Genomic DNA, 14,282 nt, shown 5'->3' with positions numbered 1-14,282 from the left:
AATCAATGAAACAAAGAGTTGGTTCTTTGAAAGATAAGTAAGAATGATAAACCCCTTAGCAAAACTAAAAGTGAGCTAGGGAAATGGCTCAGCAGTTCAAAGAGCTTGCTTACAAATCCTGCCAGCCTGGTTTCAATTTCCCAGTACCCAATGTAAAGCCAGATGCACATATGAGTCTAGAGTTCATCTGTTACAGCAACAGGCCCTGGCACATCCATACATAGCCTGTGTGTGTACATGCACATGCCTTTCTCATATATGAGAGAGAGAGAGAGAGAGAAAAGAAGACCTGAACTAATAAAACTGAGATGAAAAGGGAACCTTTACAACAGATACCAATGAAACTCAGAAAATCTATGAATATACCGTAAAAATATATACTTCACTAAACTGGAAAATATGAAAGAAATGGATGAATTTCTAGAATCATATGATCTGCCAAAATCAAGTCAGGATGAGATAAATTACTTAATCAGACCTACAACAAGCAATAAGATCAAAGAAGTCATAAAATCTTCCAACTAAAAGAAGTCCAAGCCCAGATGGATTCACTGGTGAATTTTACCACACTTTCAAAGAGGAATTAACACACCCATGCTTCTCCAACTACTAGTCCATAAATACAAAAAACATACTACCAAATTCCTTTCATGAAGCCAGTTATACCTAAACCAGACAAAGACACAACAAAAAGAGAATATCACAAACCAATCTTCCTCATGAACATAGACACAAAAATTCTCAACAAAATACTGGTAAACAAAAATACATCAAAAAGATCATTCAGGGTTGGAGACATGACTCAGCAGTTAAAGGCCCTCACTTGCAAATCCTGATGGCCTGGGTTCCCCAGTACCCACTTAAAGCCAAATAAAGTGGTACATGCATCTGGAATTCCTTTGCAGTGGCAAGAGGCCCTGGCATGCCCATATTTATATTCTCACCCCCCCCCAGCTTTTCTCTCTGCTTGCAAATAACTAATAAAAAAAAGATCATTCACTTGACCAAGTAAGTTTAATTATAGAGATGCAGAAATGGTTCAATACATGCAGATCAATAAATATAACTCAACAATAAATGACCTCAAAGATAAAATTCACGTGATCATACCAATAATACAGAAAAAGACATTTGAGGGCTGGAGAAGATGGCTTAGCAGTTAAGCGCTTGCCTGTGAAGCCTAAGGATCCCGGTTCGAGGCTCGATTCCCCAGGACCCATGTTAGCCAGATGCACAAGGGTGTGTACGTGTCAGGAGTTCGTTTGCAGTGGCTGGAAGCCCTGGCACACCCATTCTCTCTCTATCTGCCTTTCTCTCTCTCTCTCTTTCTCTCACTCTCAAACAAATAAATAAAAATGAACAAAAAATATTAAAAAAAGGAAAAATACATTTGACAGAATCCAACATACTTTCATGATAAAAGTCCTGAATAAACTAACAATAGAAGGAATACAAAACAACAAAATCAAGGCTGTTTATGACAAACCTAAAGCCAACATTATACTACATAGATAAAAACTCAAATAATTTCCAATAAAAACAGGAACAAGATGTCCACTTTCTCCACAGCAGTTAAGACAACAGACACAAATAAAAGGGATATAAATAGAAAAGGAAGAAGTCAAATTATCATTATTTGCAGATGACATGGTCTGTACATAAAAGAGCCTTAAGACTCCACCAGAAAGCTGATAGAGCTGACAAACATTTTCAGCAATTTAGCAGGATACAAAATTAACACACAGCAACCTTCCTATGTATCAATAACAAACATGCTAAGGATGAAATGTGGGAAACAATCCCACCAAAATAAAATACCTTGGAAGAAATCTAACCATGGAAGCGAAAAACCTCTATAATGAAAACGTTAGAAAAGCCAAGTGAGAAATTTAAAGACACTAAGACATGGAAAGGCATCCCATGTTCGTGGATTGGAAGAATAAACAGTATGAACACAGCTGTTTATAGTTTATAGATGTAATGTGGGCTGGAGAGATGGCTTAGCGGTTAAGCGCTTGCCTGTGAAGCCTAAGGACCCCGGTTCGAGGCTCAGTTCCCCAGGTCCCACGTTAGCCAGATGCACAAGGGGGCGCACGCGTCTGGAGTTCGTTTGCAGTGGCTGGAAGCCCTGGCGCGCCCATTCTCTCTCTCTCCCTCTATCTGTCTTTCTCTCTGTGTCTGTCGCTCTCAAATAAATAAATTAAAAATTAAAAAAAATATATATATATAGATGTAATGTAATCCCCATCAAAATTCTAATTCAATGAAGTAGAAAAAAACAAAACATATCCTAAAATTCATTTGGAAACACAAAATACCACAGAGAGCCAAAGCAATCCTGAACAATAAAAATCAGGCTAGAGATACCACCATTCCTGATTTTAAAGCCTATTACAAAGCCACAGTAACAAAATCATCATTGTACTGGCACAAAAACAGACATATATGTCAATGGAACAGAGTGGAGGATCCAGACATAAATCCAGGCAGGTATAGCATCTCATTTTTGACAAAAATACTCACTGGAGAAAAGAAAGCCTCTTTAATGAATGGTGCTGGGAAATACGTATTCTTCTATATACAGAAGCACGAAACCAGCCGGGCATGGTGGCACATGCCTTTAATCCCAGCACTTAGAAGGCAGAGGTAGGAGGATCACTGTGAGTTTGGGGCCACCCTGAGACTGCATAGTGAATTCCAGGTCAGCCTGGGCTAGAGTGAAACCCTACTTCACAAAACCAAAAAAAGAATCAAACTAGGTATTATCTCTATCTCTACCCACCTCACCATGCCCTTTCTCTATGAACAAGAATCAACCCTAAATGGACCAAAGACCTTAATTAACATTAGACCCAAAACACTGAAGCTGCTAGTGAAAAGAGTAAAGGAGGGGTTAGGAAGTTAGGAAAATGACTCTGTGGTTAAAAGGCACTTGCTTGCAAAACCTGCCAGCCCAGGTTCAATTCCCCAGTATCATGTAAAGTCAGATGCACAAAGTGGCTCATGCATATGGAGTTTGTTTACAGTGACAAGTGACTTGGTGTCTTTCTCCCTCCCTCTCTCCTTCTTTGGAAAATAAATATTGTTTAAACAATTTTAGAAGCCGGGCATGGTGGCGCACACTTTTAATCCCAGCACTCAGGAAGCAGAGGTAGGAGGATTGCCATGAGTTTGAGGCCACCCTGAGACGACATAGTGAATTTCAGGTCAGCCTGGGCCAGAGTGAGACCCTACCTCAAAAAAAAAATTTAGAAAACATTACCACATATAGGTATAGGAAAACACTTTGGCTTTTTTCTTAATTTTTTTTATGAGACAGATCAAGAGAGAAAATTGGCATGCCAGGGTCTCTTCCAGCCACTGCAATCAAATTCCAGATGTGTGCGCCATCTTGTGCACATGTGTGATCTTGTGCACATGTGTGACGTTGTGCACTTGTGCCACCTTGTGTGTCTGCCTTACATGAGATCTGGAGATATGAGCATGGGTCCTTAGGCTTTGCAGGCAAATGCTTTGATCTTTAAGCCATCTCTCCAGCCCAGAAAAAAGCTTTCTGAATATAACTCCAGTCATTAGAAAATAAGGCCACTAATCAACCAATGCCACTTCATTAAAAAGCACGCGTGTGCGCGCACACACACAATCATCTCTTTATCTAAGATAGTCGTAAGACTTCCTAACAGTCACCCATGCTCTCATCACCCTTCTGGGGAAATTGTGTCCTATTCTTAACTTTCCCTTTCCTTTGTGTTCTATCAAATCCACAGAACAATCCAAACACTATTATTGAATTTGATGAACTGTAGCTGCTATTTAGGAGTCCTGGGTCACAGAACTTCTGTGGGGTTTGTCACTTCAATAGCAATCAGCCTAGATTTCTTTCTCTGCACTCTTCACCCTTGTGACATTCCATCTCTTTCAGCTGTCATACACCTGCCTTAACGTTGGCCATGCCTCTTCTCCAAGTTCAGACCCTGCATTATATAGAAGATCCCAGTATCCCAACCAGTGGACCTGCTTTCCAACCAGCTTCCAGGTGCTGTTGACACGACTAGTCTGGGACCCTACTTCGAGAATCGGTGCTCTGATGATCTCACTGAGACCCAATTATTCCACATCCACTGGCTGCTCTGCCCAACCACTTCTCCCTGCCAATGTGACAAGTAGCTGACCATCTCAAAACACAGCTTGCTCACCAGTGAAATGGAGATTGTGAACGAAAACATATTCTCAGGTGGTGTAAAGAAAGGGAAGACAGGAAGAAGTACTTCAGCTGGGTGAAGTACAGTAAGATGCAGCCTTTACCAGATCCACTAATGTAATCAAAAGCTGATTCTCCACAGAAGTTTCCTCTTTTAACCATGTGGTCCTATTTCTATACATCTTCCTCAGAAACTGGCAATTAGCACACACCTGTAATCATAGCACTCAGGAGGCTGAGGCAGGAAAATCATGAAGTCAGCCTGGGCTACATAGCAAGACATATGGGGCAGAGATCTTGATCCTGTAAAGGACTCAAAGAAACAAATCTGTCTCTTCCACATGTGACATGAGCAAATCCCTACAAAAGGGACAAAAAGTAGGTGCACAGTCATTCAGAGGAAAAGCCCTTTAGCTCGCTTACCTTGGTCATACCTCCTGCCTGTGCTGTGTTCAGTCCTGCATGGCCAGCCATTTGCGGAGAAACCTGCGTCAAGGTCTCAGCCAGCACACTGCTCGTGGATCCCTGCATGGGCGGAGTGGGGTATGGCATTCCAGCTCCCCTTCCTCTTCCAGCAGTCCCAAGAGATCCATTCATGACTTGAGCTTGCCCTTGCTGGGCCTGATTCATCAAACTGTGGCCAGAGTTACTATTGAGAAGGCCTGGATGGGTCTGACTGAAGCTAGCATTCATGCAGATTCCAGGTCCAGTCTGCGATGTGGCAGGACTACTGGTCACCAGCCCCACTTGCTTTTGTGCTTGCGGGTTCAGTGCTTGGGAAGCAGGGGGAGTGGGCCCAGAGGTACTGGCTGCCTGTTTGGGCAGGCTAGGGGCTGACGAATCTCCCTGGTTCAGAGGGCTCTTGCCCATGGCACCTAGGCTGGCCATGTTCGTACTGTTCGGTTGCCCTTGTGGCTGGCCACCAAGGCCCTGCTGCACAGGGCTGCTGGCGCTCACACTTCCAATCCCTGGGTTGATGCTAGAGGCGCTACCTCCTCGGAGAAGCTCCGACAGTTGTTTGTGTTTGGAAGCAGCATCTGGAACAAGGTTCCCACTGTTTAAAAGGCTTAATTCTCCATTGGGGATCAGCTCATCAGGAAGATCATTTTCCAAGTCAAACAACGATCCAAAATCTAGAAATTAAACAGAAATGGAAATGAGAATCTAAGGAAACATAATAGCTCTCCAACTGTCATGTTACTATGATCTTAACCTAATGCGACATTTATCACAGAACACTAGCATGTCTTAAGAGTAAAGACAAAATGACTTGAAACTTGGGGTAAATAAAACAAGAAAAAATACTTTCAATTTCAGAAAAGGATTTTAAAATATGAAATGAGCCAAGTCTACCAAATTTTACCATATTCTAAAACACTAACAGTGTGGGGAAAGGAAAAACTGAGATATACAAATTAAAGAGTAACATAAGTAACTCAAAAATTCACTAAATTAAAATGTCAAAATGCTTTTAATGTAGATGTGGGGCTGCAGAGAATGCTTATGGTTAAGGCACTTGCCTGCAAAGTCTAAGGTACCAGGTTAGATTCCCCAGTACCTACAAAAGCCAGATGGACAAGGTGGCACATGTGTCTGGAGTTTGTTTGCAGTGGCTAGACGCCCTGGCACACCCTCTCTCTCTTTGCCTCTTTCCCTCCCAACTCACTTACTCTCACAAGAGTGGGGCGTGGTGGTGTACACCTTTAATCCCAGCACTCAGGAGGCAGAGGTCAGAGGATCACTGTGAATTCGAGGCCATCCTAAGACTACATAGTGAATTCAGGTCAGTATGAACTAGAGTGAAACCTTACCTTGAAAAAAAAAAGGAAAGAAGATAATAATAATAATAATTGATGTTTTAAAAATTAATAAATGATAAATGAATAGACAAAATGTAGATGTGAAGGGCTGAGAAGATGGTTGCAAAGAGCCACTGCCATGCACACATGACAGCCTGAAGTGGCCTGAGTCTGACTCCACAGCATCCTATAAACTGCTGCGTGTGGCCACATGTCTGTAACTTCAGTCCACAGACAAGGGATGCGGGTGGGGACACAGAATCATGGGCTTGCACTGAAAACAGCACCTCCATCTCAAGAAAACACGTGGATGAGCAACAGCCAACACCTGAGGTTTCTCCTTTTGCCTCTGCATGCAAATTTCATTTTTAAAGGAAAGGGAGTACATCTGCACACACGTGCATATGCCACACACCACATACAAATGAAAAAAGAATGTAAGTCAGGCATGGCAACGCATGCCTTTAATTCCAGCACTCGAGACGCAGAGGTAGTAGGTTCACTGTGGGCTCTAGGCCATGCTGAGATTACAGTGAATTCCAGTTAGGCCTGGTCTACCGTTAAGACCCTACCTCTTAAAAAAAAAGTCTAAGTGTGAAGCCATGTATGTAACGGCCCAGCACTCAGGTGGACGTAGGAACAGGAGGCAAGGAAAGGAGTGCAAGGCCAGCTGTGGCTACACACAGTATTTGAGGACAAAAAAATAAAAGAAAGAGAGAAGAAAGAAAGAAAGAAGAACGTAGGTGTGGGGAAAAAAAAATGTAGACATCAGGATATGTGAATAGCAATTTGGTGAAATTACGTTTCAAAGGAATTTTTTGAACTAGAATATCAGGGCTGGACAGATGGCTTAATGGTTAAGGCACTTTCCTGTGAAGCCTAAGGACCCAGGTTCAATTCCTCAGTACCCATATAAACCAGATGCCTCTAGATAGAGTTGGTTTGCAGTGGCTAGAGGCCATGTAATGCTCATTCCCTCTCTATCTGCCTCTTTCTCTCTCAAATAAATATATTTTCTAAAAAGAAGCACTAGAATATCATATTACTTAGTGACTTTTCAAAAGACACCGAAGTTACCAGAAGCAATAATAAAGATGCATACAGGAATTAAAAACTATTAAAAACAAAGCAAGGATATATACGACGACTGTCAGCCACACAGAGAGATGGCGAGCATAATGACTCCCAAGCATGACTGGACAAACCGCATCCGCAGATAAGCCGCCAAAGGAAGAGAAAACAGTAAACAAAAGACCATCCTTCCTGGTCAGCACACAAACCAAACTTCGAGCAACTCCTTTGTCTGCCATCTTCCTCCGCAGTGTGGTGTTAGGAGTCTGTGCACGCGTGTGTGCAAAGAACAAAGTGTGCAAACTACATTCACCTTGGTAACAGCAAGGGGGGAAGCAAACACTATCCAGGGACAGTTTTTGCCTTTCTGTGCCTCAGTTTCCTCATCCAGGAGATAATGACACCTACACCCCTAGGGGTGAGATGAGAACTACATGAATTCATGAAATGAAAAGCACTGAGAACAAACTGCCAGTAAGAATTAGCTAATAATGACGAGCGTGGTGGCGCACGCCTTTAATCCCAGCACTCAGGAGGCAGAGGTAGTAGGATCGCATAGTGTTTAAGGGCAGCCTGAGACTACGTAGTAAATTCCAGATCAGCCTGGACTAGAGCGAGACCCTACCTCGAAAAAAAGAAAAAAGAATTATCTATCACTATTATGACTGTTATCCAATAACAATAGGCTTAATAAACTGCTGTACATTTTTTAGAACCTTTAGTATGCATCTATTAAATAATTATGACTATAGAAGGGTAGGAAAAAGTACGTGCATGTCATGGGAAAATGTGCAAATGGAAAATGGTACACAGAATAAGATTAGAACAATGTTTGAAATGTAAAATGTCAAAAATAAGTCAGGTTGGGGAGAATGCTCAATGGGTAAAATGCTTATCGTTCAAGTATGAGGATCCCCAGCAACTACAAATGTGCACTATGAGCTGGAGAGATGGCTGAGCAGTTAACGCACTTGCCTGCAAAGTCTAAGGACCCAAGTTCGATTTCCCACTACCCACGTAAGCCATATGCACAAGGTGGCACATGCATCTAGAGTTCATTTGCAGTGGCTGGAGTCCCTGGTGCACCCATATTCATTCTTTCCCTCTCAAATAAATAAATATTTTTTTAATGTGCACCAGAGACATAAGCCCTAGAGCTTGCTGACTAGCTCGTCTAGACCAATCCGTGAAGTCTAAGTTCAGTGTGAGAACCTGTCTCAAAAAATAAGGTAGAAAAAGAAAAAAAATAATAATAAGATAGAGGGGCTGGAGAGATGACTTAGCAGTTAAGGCACTTGCCTAAAAAGCCAAAGGACCCAGGTTTGATTCCCCAGTACCCATGTAAGCCAGCTGCACAAGGGGGGCACATGCATCTGGAGTTCACTTACAGGGGCTAGAGGCCCTGGCATGCCCATTCTCTTCCTCCCTCCTTCCCTCTCTCTCTCCCCACTCCCTCCCTACCTACTTCTGTCTTAAATAATTTTCTTTTAATTTTAAAAAATAAGATGGACAGAGAAAGAGGAAGATAGCCAATGTCAACCTCTGGCTTGCAAAATAAAGTAAAATCAGTCATACTGGTAGAATAGTGAAATAATGAATGGATGCAATGTGTTTTATTTTAAAGTTCAACATCCCCATCTACCAGCCCATGTCTCAGCTTTAGAAATTTAAGAACTTTCCCTTTCCCTCCAGGGCAACAGTCTCTAACATCTGTCTGTCCAACACCGACTGTTTCCTTTCCCTGCTAACAAGCCCAAGAAGGTTCTGAGGTAGCTGAGATTCCTCTGAGAAAGGGCAAAACCTTCCTGGTCACAGGAGGGAGACTGACCATATAAAACAAGTACCATGACCACATGTCAGTATAGAGATGCAATCCCAGCTGATGGAAGGACACTGAACATCTTGTCAGCCAAGATCATTCTGTTCAAGTTACTCCTTCCTAAGAGCAAGGGATGCTCAGAAAGAAATCTTCCTTTTTATCATCAGATTTCATCATGAACCCTTAGCAATCATCTTCAACCAGGTGAAAAGTCATCATCACCCTCACAGGGTGAATGCATACAGCAAGTTACACCAACACCTGAGTTGGTAAAGTCTGAATTGGTCATCTAAACTGCTAAATTATCCACCCCTGGAACCTTTCTACTTTCCAACTTTTGCTATGTGAGACAATACACTTCCTACATTTAGGGGGACGATTATGTCTGTGAACAGAGTCCAAACTCCTGAGCAGTGAATACAAGACCATCAGAATGGGGGCCCAGTCCTCTTCTGAGCCTTCTCTTACCTTCTTCCCAGCATTAACACAGACAGCGGCCACATGCATCAGCAACCCTCTGTATGCTCTCTTGGCTTGAAAACCCCACTCTAAGCAGACTCTGATTCTAACCTGCCACTACACACTCTCTTTAGGTCATTGCTAAAGAATTGCCCAGCCCCCTTTTGACCCCCAAATTTCTCTGAACTTACCAGCCTAGCAAGCCAGTTCTGACACACACATTAATTTCTTTTCACCTGACCATAAAAATGAAGTACTACTTGTCAAGTATATAACCTCACATCCACATGCATGCACAGAATTTCTGCAGAACTCTGAGCCCGGAGAGGAAGTTGAGGCAGTAGTATGCTTTCTTCCTAAGAACTTCATTGTGTATTTCCTAAGAATATCCTTTTAGGGCTGGAGAGATGGCTTAGTGATTAAGGTGCTTGCCTGCAAACCCTAAGGACCCAGATTCAATTCCCAATACCCATATAAGCCAGATGCACACGGTGGTGCATGTGTCTGGTGTTCATTTGCAGTGGCTAGAGGCCCTGGTGCAACCATCCCCACCATCTTCTGCCTCCCTCTTTCCTCTAAAATAAATCAATGTATATGTATATGTATATGTATATGTATATGTATATGTATATGGATATGGATATGGATATGGATATGGATATGGATATGTGTGTGTGTATCTTTCTAGATGATCAGTACACCTGTCCCATCAGGAAGTGTAACATGGGGCTATACTAATATATTACTCCTATTTGAATTTTGGGATTGTCTCAATAATGCTTTTTATTACATTCCTCTTCTTGATAAAGACCCAATTCAGGACTTCAATACATTCAGTTACCACATCTTTGTCATCTTGGTTAATCTAGAAAAGCACTTTAGCCTTGGACTTCCATAACTGATATTTCTGAAGAACAGAAAACATTTGCTTTTGTAAGGTCCTTCAATGTAGGGTGCCTCTTGAGCACCCCAGGACCTACCATTCTGAGGTGGGGAGATCATGAAAGAACAAGCAGCCCCATGAGAGAGCACAGGGTGGCACCAGAAGCCTTCCTCATTTCCGTAGGTCTATCCGTAGTTCTTACCAAACAGTCTACTTAACTGTGTTCAACTTGGAGAGTCACTGATGTTTCCAGATACAATCACATAGAATCAAGTTTAAGGGCTTAGTAAGAGAGCTTTGCCTTGCATGTGTCAAGCTGAGTTTAACTCCCAACACTGGAAGACAGAGTTCCAAATAAATCCTCTCCACCATAACTAATGCTTATCTGCTGCCGTTTAGACTTTGCCCATATGCAAATACCCATACATATACCCACAGTTATACACAACAGCAGAAAAAAAAGCAAGCAGTAGTTTTCCTCGATCCTTGAGGGTGAAAGCTTCCCTCAAAGCAGAAAGGAAAGCATCCTCATAGAAAGCAGCTTCTCTGCCATCTACCCAGGATGAGGATGAAAGCCAGACACAGTGGCGCATGCTTTTGATCCCAGCACTGGACTAGATCAAGACTCTATGAGACCCTACGTAAACCCCCCTTCCCCTGCAAAAAAAAAAAAAAAAAAAAAAGCAAATAAAAAGCAAATAAAATCAGAATATGTTAAAGTTCCCAACAATCTGTAGAATTTCGTTATAGGCTCATTCACCAATTCCAAACACTCTTTCCAAGAAAGGAAGGCCAGGCTTACATAAAACTGGATATAAACACAAAAGAATGCCAGGTTAACTTGCAGGGCCTGCACTTGGTAAAGGATGATGGAAAAGCTAAAACTAGGAGTTCAGATCCTGACTTACACCTGGTGATGCATCCTTGGGCAAACTGCTTTACCACTTTATCCTAAATCCTGTATCTGCTAAGTAAAGGTTATATATAAAAGTTGAGAGTAAGGTGGGGGGGAGGGCTAATCAAAATCTAAGAGGGTATGAATAAATCATATGGAAACCCAAGTTTTTGGACAATCCCACACCCAGAAGCCACAGATTGTTACTAGAAAATTTTTAGTGCCAGGGATGGGATGCCTTCCAATGAGCTGTTGGCCAGGGAACTCCCTGGTGCCCCCAAAACATTACAGGCCATTGCTGAGGTTATTGGTTTCCCACCAGGAATAAACGGTAAGACTCCACATACTTGGGCTGCAAGGTCACTGAGAAACCCTGCTAGAGCTTAGCTGAAAACCTCCTCCAAGCAGACCAGCTGAGAGAGAGCTGGAAAAAGTTACTGTATGCAGATCAAGGAGAGAGAGAGAGAAAGCACCAGTGGAGATACTCAACAGTGGACACTGCATGCCTTAAATATGGCCAGCCAGGCCAAATGAGCCAACAGGTACAAGAGTGGCATGCCTGTTACAGGGGAAACTAATGGTTTTCTAATTGGACTGGAGGCCCGCTCTGTGGAAGGGAGCACATGCCTGATACTGAAAACCTACAACAGGGCTAGTCATGAGCCCTAGGGGTGTAACGTCTGCTGCTGTCTGGCTAAATGTACATACTATGCTCACCAAACTGCCCGGTAAACACTTCTCTTAATGTTTACATTCATATTAATTCTACTCTCACTTTTGGCTAGAGAAGCTTCTCTTTTCAGGCGGCAGTGATCTTAGGATGACTCAGAAGGCACCATGGTGATGAGAAGTGACAGAGAAGTGCTCAGCCCTGAAATATCTCTATCACACCTTCCAAGGCTCAGGGTCCAATGTGGAAGAGGTGGCAGAAAGAATGTAAGAGCCAAAGGAAGGTTAGGACTCCTTACAAAGTGCTCCTCCACACACAAAAGGGCCTGGATCCATGACCTCACAGTGCCTGACACTACCTACACAAGACCATCATAATAGTAAGAAAAGATCATGACATCAAAATAAAAGAGAAAAAGCCGGGCATGGTGGCACATGCCTTTAACCCCAGCATTTGGGAGGCAGAGGTAGGATGATCACCGTGAATTCAAGGCCACCTTGAGACTGCATAGTGAATTCCAAGTCAGTCTGAGCTAGAGTGAAACCCTACCTCAAAAAACCAAAATAAATAAATAAATGAGAGACTGTGATGGGGAAGAGGTATGATGGAGAGTGGAGTATCAAAGGGGAAAGTAGGAGGAGGGAATTACCATTGTTTCGTGTCTATAATTACAGAAGTCATCAGGGGCTGGAGAGATGGCTTAGCAGTTAAGGCATTTGCCTGCAAAGCCAAAGGACCTCGATTCCATTCCCCAGGACCCACGTAAGCCAGATGCACTAGGGGGCGCATGCGCCTGGAGTTCACTTGAAGGGGCTGGAGGCCCTGGCATGCCCATTCTCTCTCTTCCTTTCTCCCCTGCCTCTCAAATAAATAAGTAAATAAAGTTTTAAAAAAAAGTAATTTTAAAAAGTTTCAAGTAAGACATCCTGTGTTTATGATATCCTAGAGAGTATTTTTACTCTAAAATTTCTTACCTTTAAAATTCACCCACCATCCTACCACTCTCAGAACTTCCAATTTTCATTTACACTGTATTCCAGCTCTTGACCAAATGCACAACTTTATAGTATTGAGCAGGGCATTTGCCTTGCTGTTTAGTCTAAACTGATCTATTATAGTAAGAGCTGATTACTTCTTACATCCTCATCCACCAATCTAAACACAGATGAATGACTACATATACCACCAAATATTATTGGAGTGACTTTCCTGAAAGATAAGATAGGTTGCGTACAGACCCATATCATCACCCTTCTTTGTAACCACTGTACTTCAGAAAGCAGGCCAGAATACTGCAACAAGGCCCAGCTGTGCTTTCTACACATCAGTGTCCCAACAGCAGACAGAGCAACCGTAATCTGAATCTTCACAAATTCCTAACATTCAAGATTGAGAGCTGCCACTTCCAATCCCAGATGAACTCCCCTCTCTGCCAATCACAGAGCCCTGGGAGAATGCAAAGCTGTTGCCACACAGATGGGCACCCTCCTTCCAGGATCTTCACCTTTAGCAGGAGCCTTCTGGGTCACATCAAGTATGAAAGATAGTCTGTCAAATTTCCATGGCTAGGGCTGGAGAGATGGCTTAGCGGTTAAGCGCTTGCCTGTGAAGCCGAAGGACCCCGGTTCGAGGCTCGGTTCCCCAGGTCCCACGTTAGCCAGATGCACAAGGGGGCGCACGCGTCTGGAGTTCATTGGCAGAGGCTGGAAGCCCTGGCGCGCCCATTCTCTCTCTCTCCCTCTATCTGTCTTTCTCTCTTTCTCCCTGTGTCTGTCGCTCTCAAATAAATAAATTTAAAAAATTAAAAAAAAAATTTCCATGGCTAGGCACAATAATGTCTTCTGAGGCTTCTTGGATACAAAAACTAACGTAGAGGTCTGAAAGTGAGGGAAATTCACTGGTGTGGAAGTGCAGAAGCTATTGGTTGTCTTCATTTCTCTACTGCAGTGAGGGTGGAACTCCTGTCCCACCAATGTTTTGTCTCGCTACCTTATTTGTCTCTAGCATCCCTTCCAGCTTCCATTAGTATTTCAAGAGTATTCTCGCTCTTTTACGACGGGACGGCGGAGCTGTTTGAGATTTTGAACAATGGCGCTGAGGTTTACTGGATCGTCCGAGACGTTGCGTAGAGATGCCCAGATGCATCACAAAGTCCCAAAGCATCTGAGAGGATGTTTAACAGAAAATTACTTGCTTACCGTCTGCCCATCTTAACCAGTGAACAGTTTCCGGATTGCTTATGAATATTGTGCTTATGAACCCCTGACTGGCCACTTAATTTTGAAGGTTGTTGCCCGTCCATTTTGATAACTAACTTCACTGTAAAGTCCCTGGAGTGCAAAAATTTCTGGCCAAGGGTTGAAGACATACTTCCCTGTTGCAAAACATCCTGAAAAAGGCAGACGTGAAAAGAAAATAGTACAATTTTGGATGGTGCTGGTTTAAAAATAAAAAATTTTGGAATGATGAAAAAAAAAAAAGAGTA

The 14,282-nt window shown here is 42.7% G+C and overlaps 1 protein-coding gene across 4 annotated transcripts in view; it reads right to left on the bottom strand.

Annotated features, from left to right (window-relative positions):
• LOC101610963 (CREB binding protein) overlaps positions 1–14,282 on the bottom strand; it is a 153,955-nt gene that overhangs the window by 112,681 nt on the left and 26,992 nt on the right. For all 4 annotated transcript variants that reach the window (XM_045130127.1, XM_004652216.3, XM_045130128.1 and 1 more), the window contains exon 2: positions 4,625–5,334. In XM_045130127.1, coding sequence (XP_044986062.1) covers positions 4,625–5,334 — 710 coding nt within the window. The remainder of the gene's footprint in view (positions 1–4,624; positions 5,335–14,282) is intronic.

This window comes from Jaculus jaculus, chromosome 11, assembly GCF_020740685.1.
Source record: "Jaculus jaculus isolate mJacJac1 chromosome 11, mJacJac1.mat.Y.cur, whole genome shotgun sequence".
Taxonomy (NCBI): Eukaryota; Metazoa; Chordata; class Mammalia; order Rodentia; family Dipodidae; genus Jaculus; species Jaculus jaculus.
This window is presented reverse-complemented; position numbering and strand designations above follow the sequence as displayed.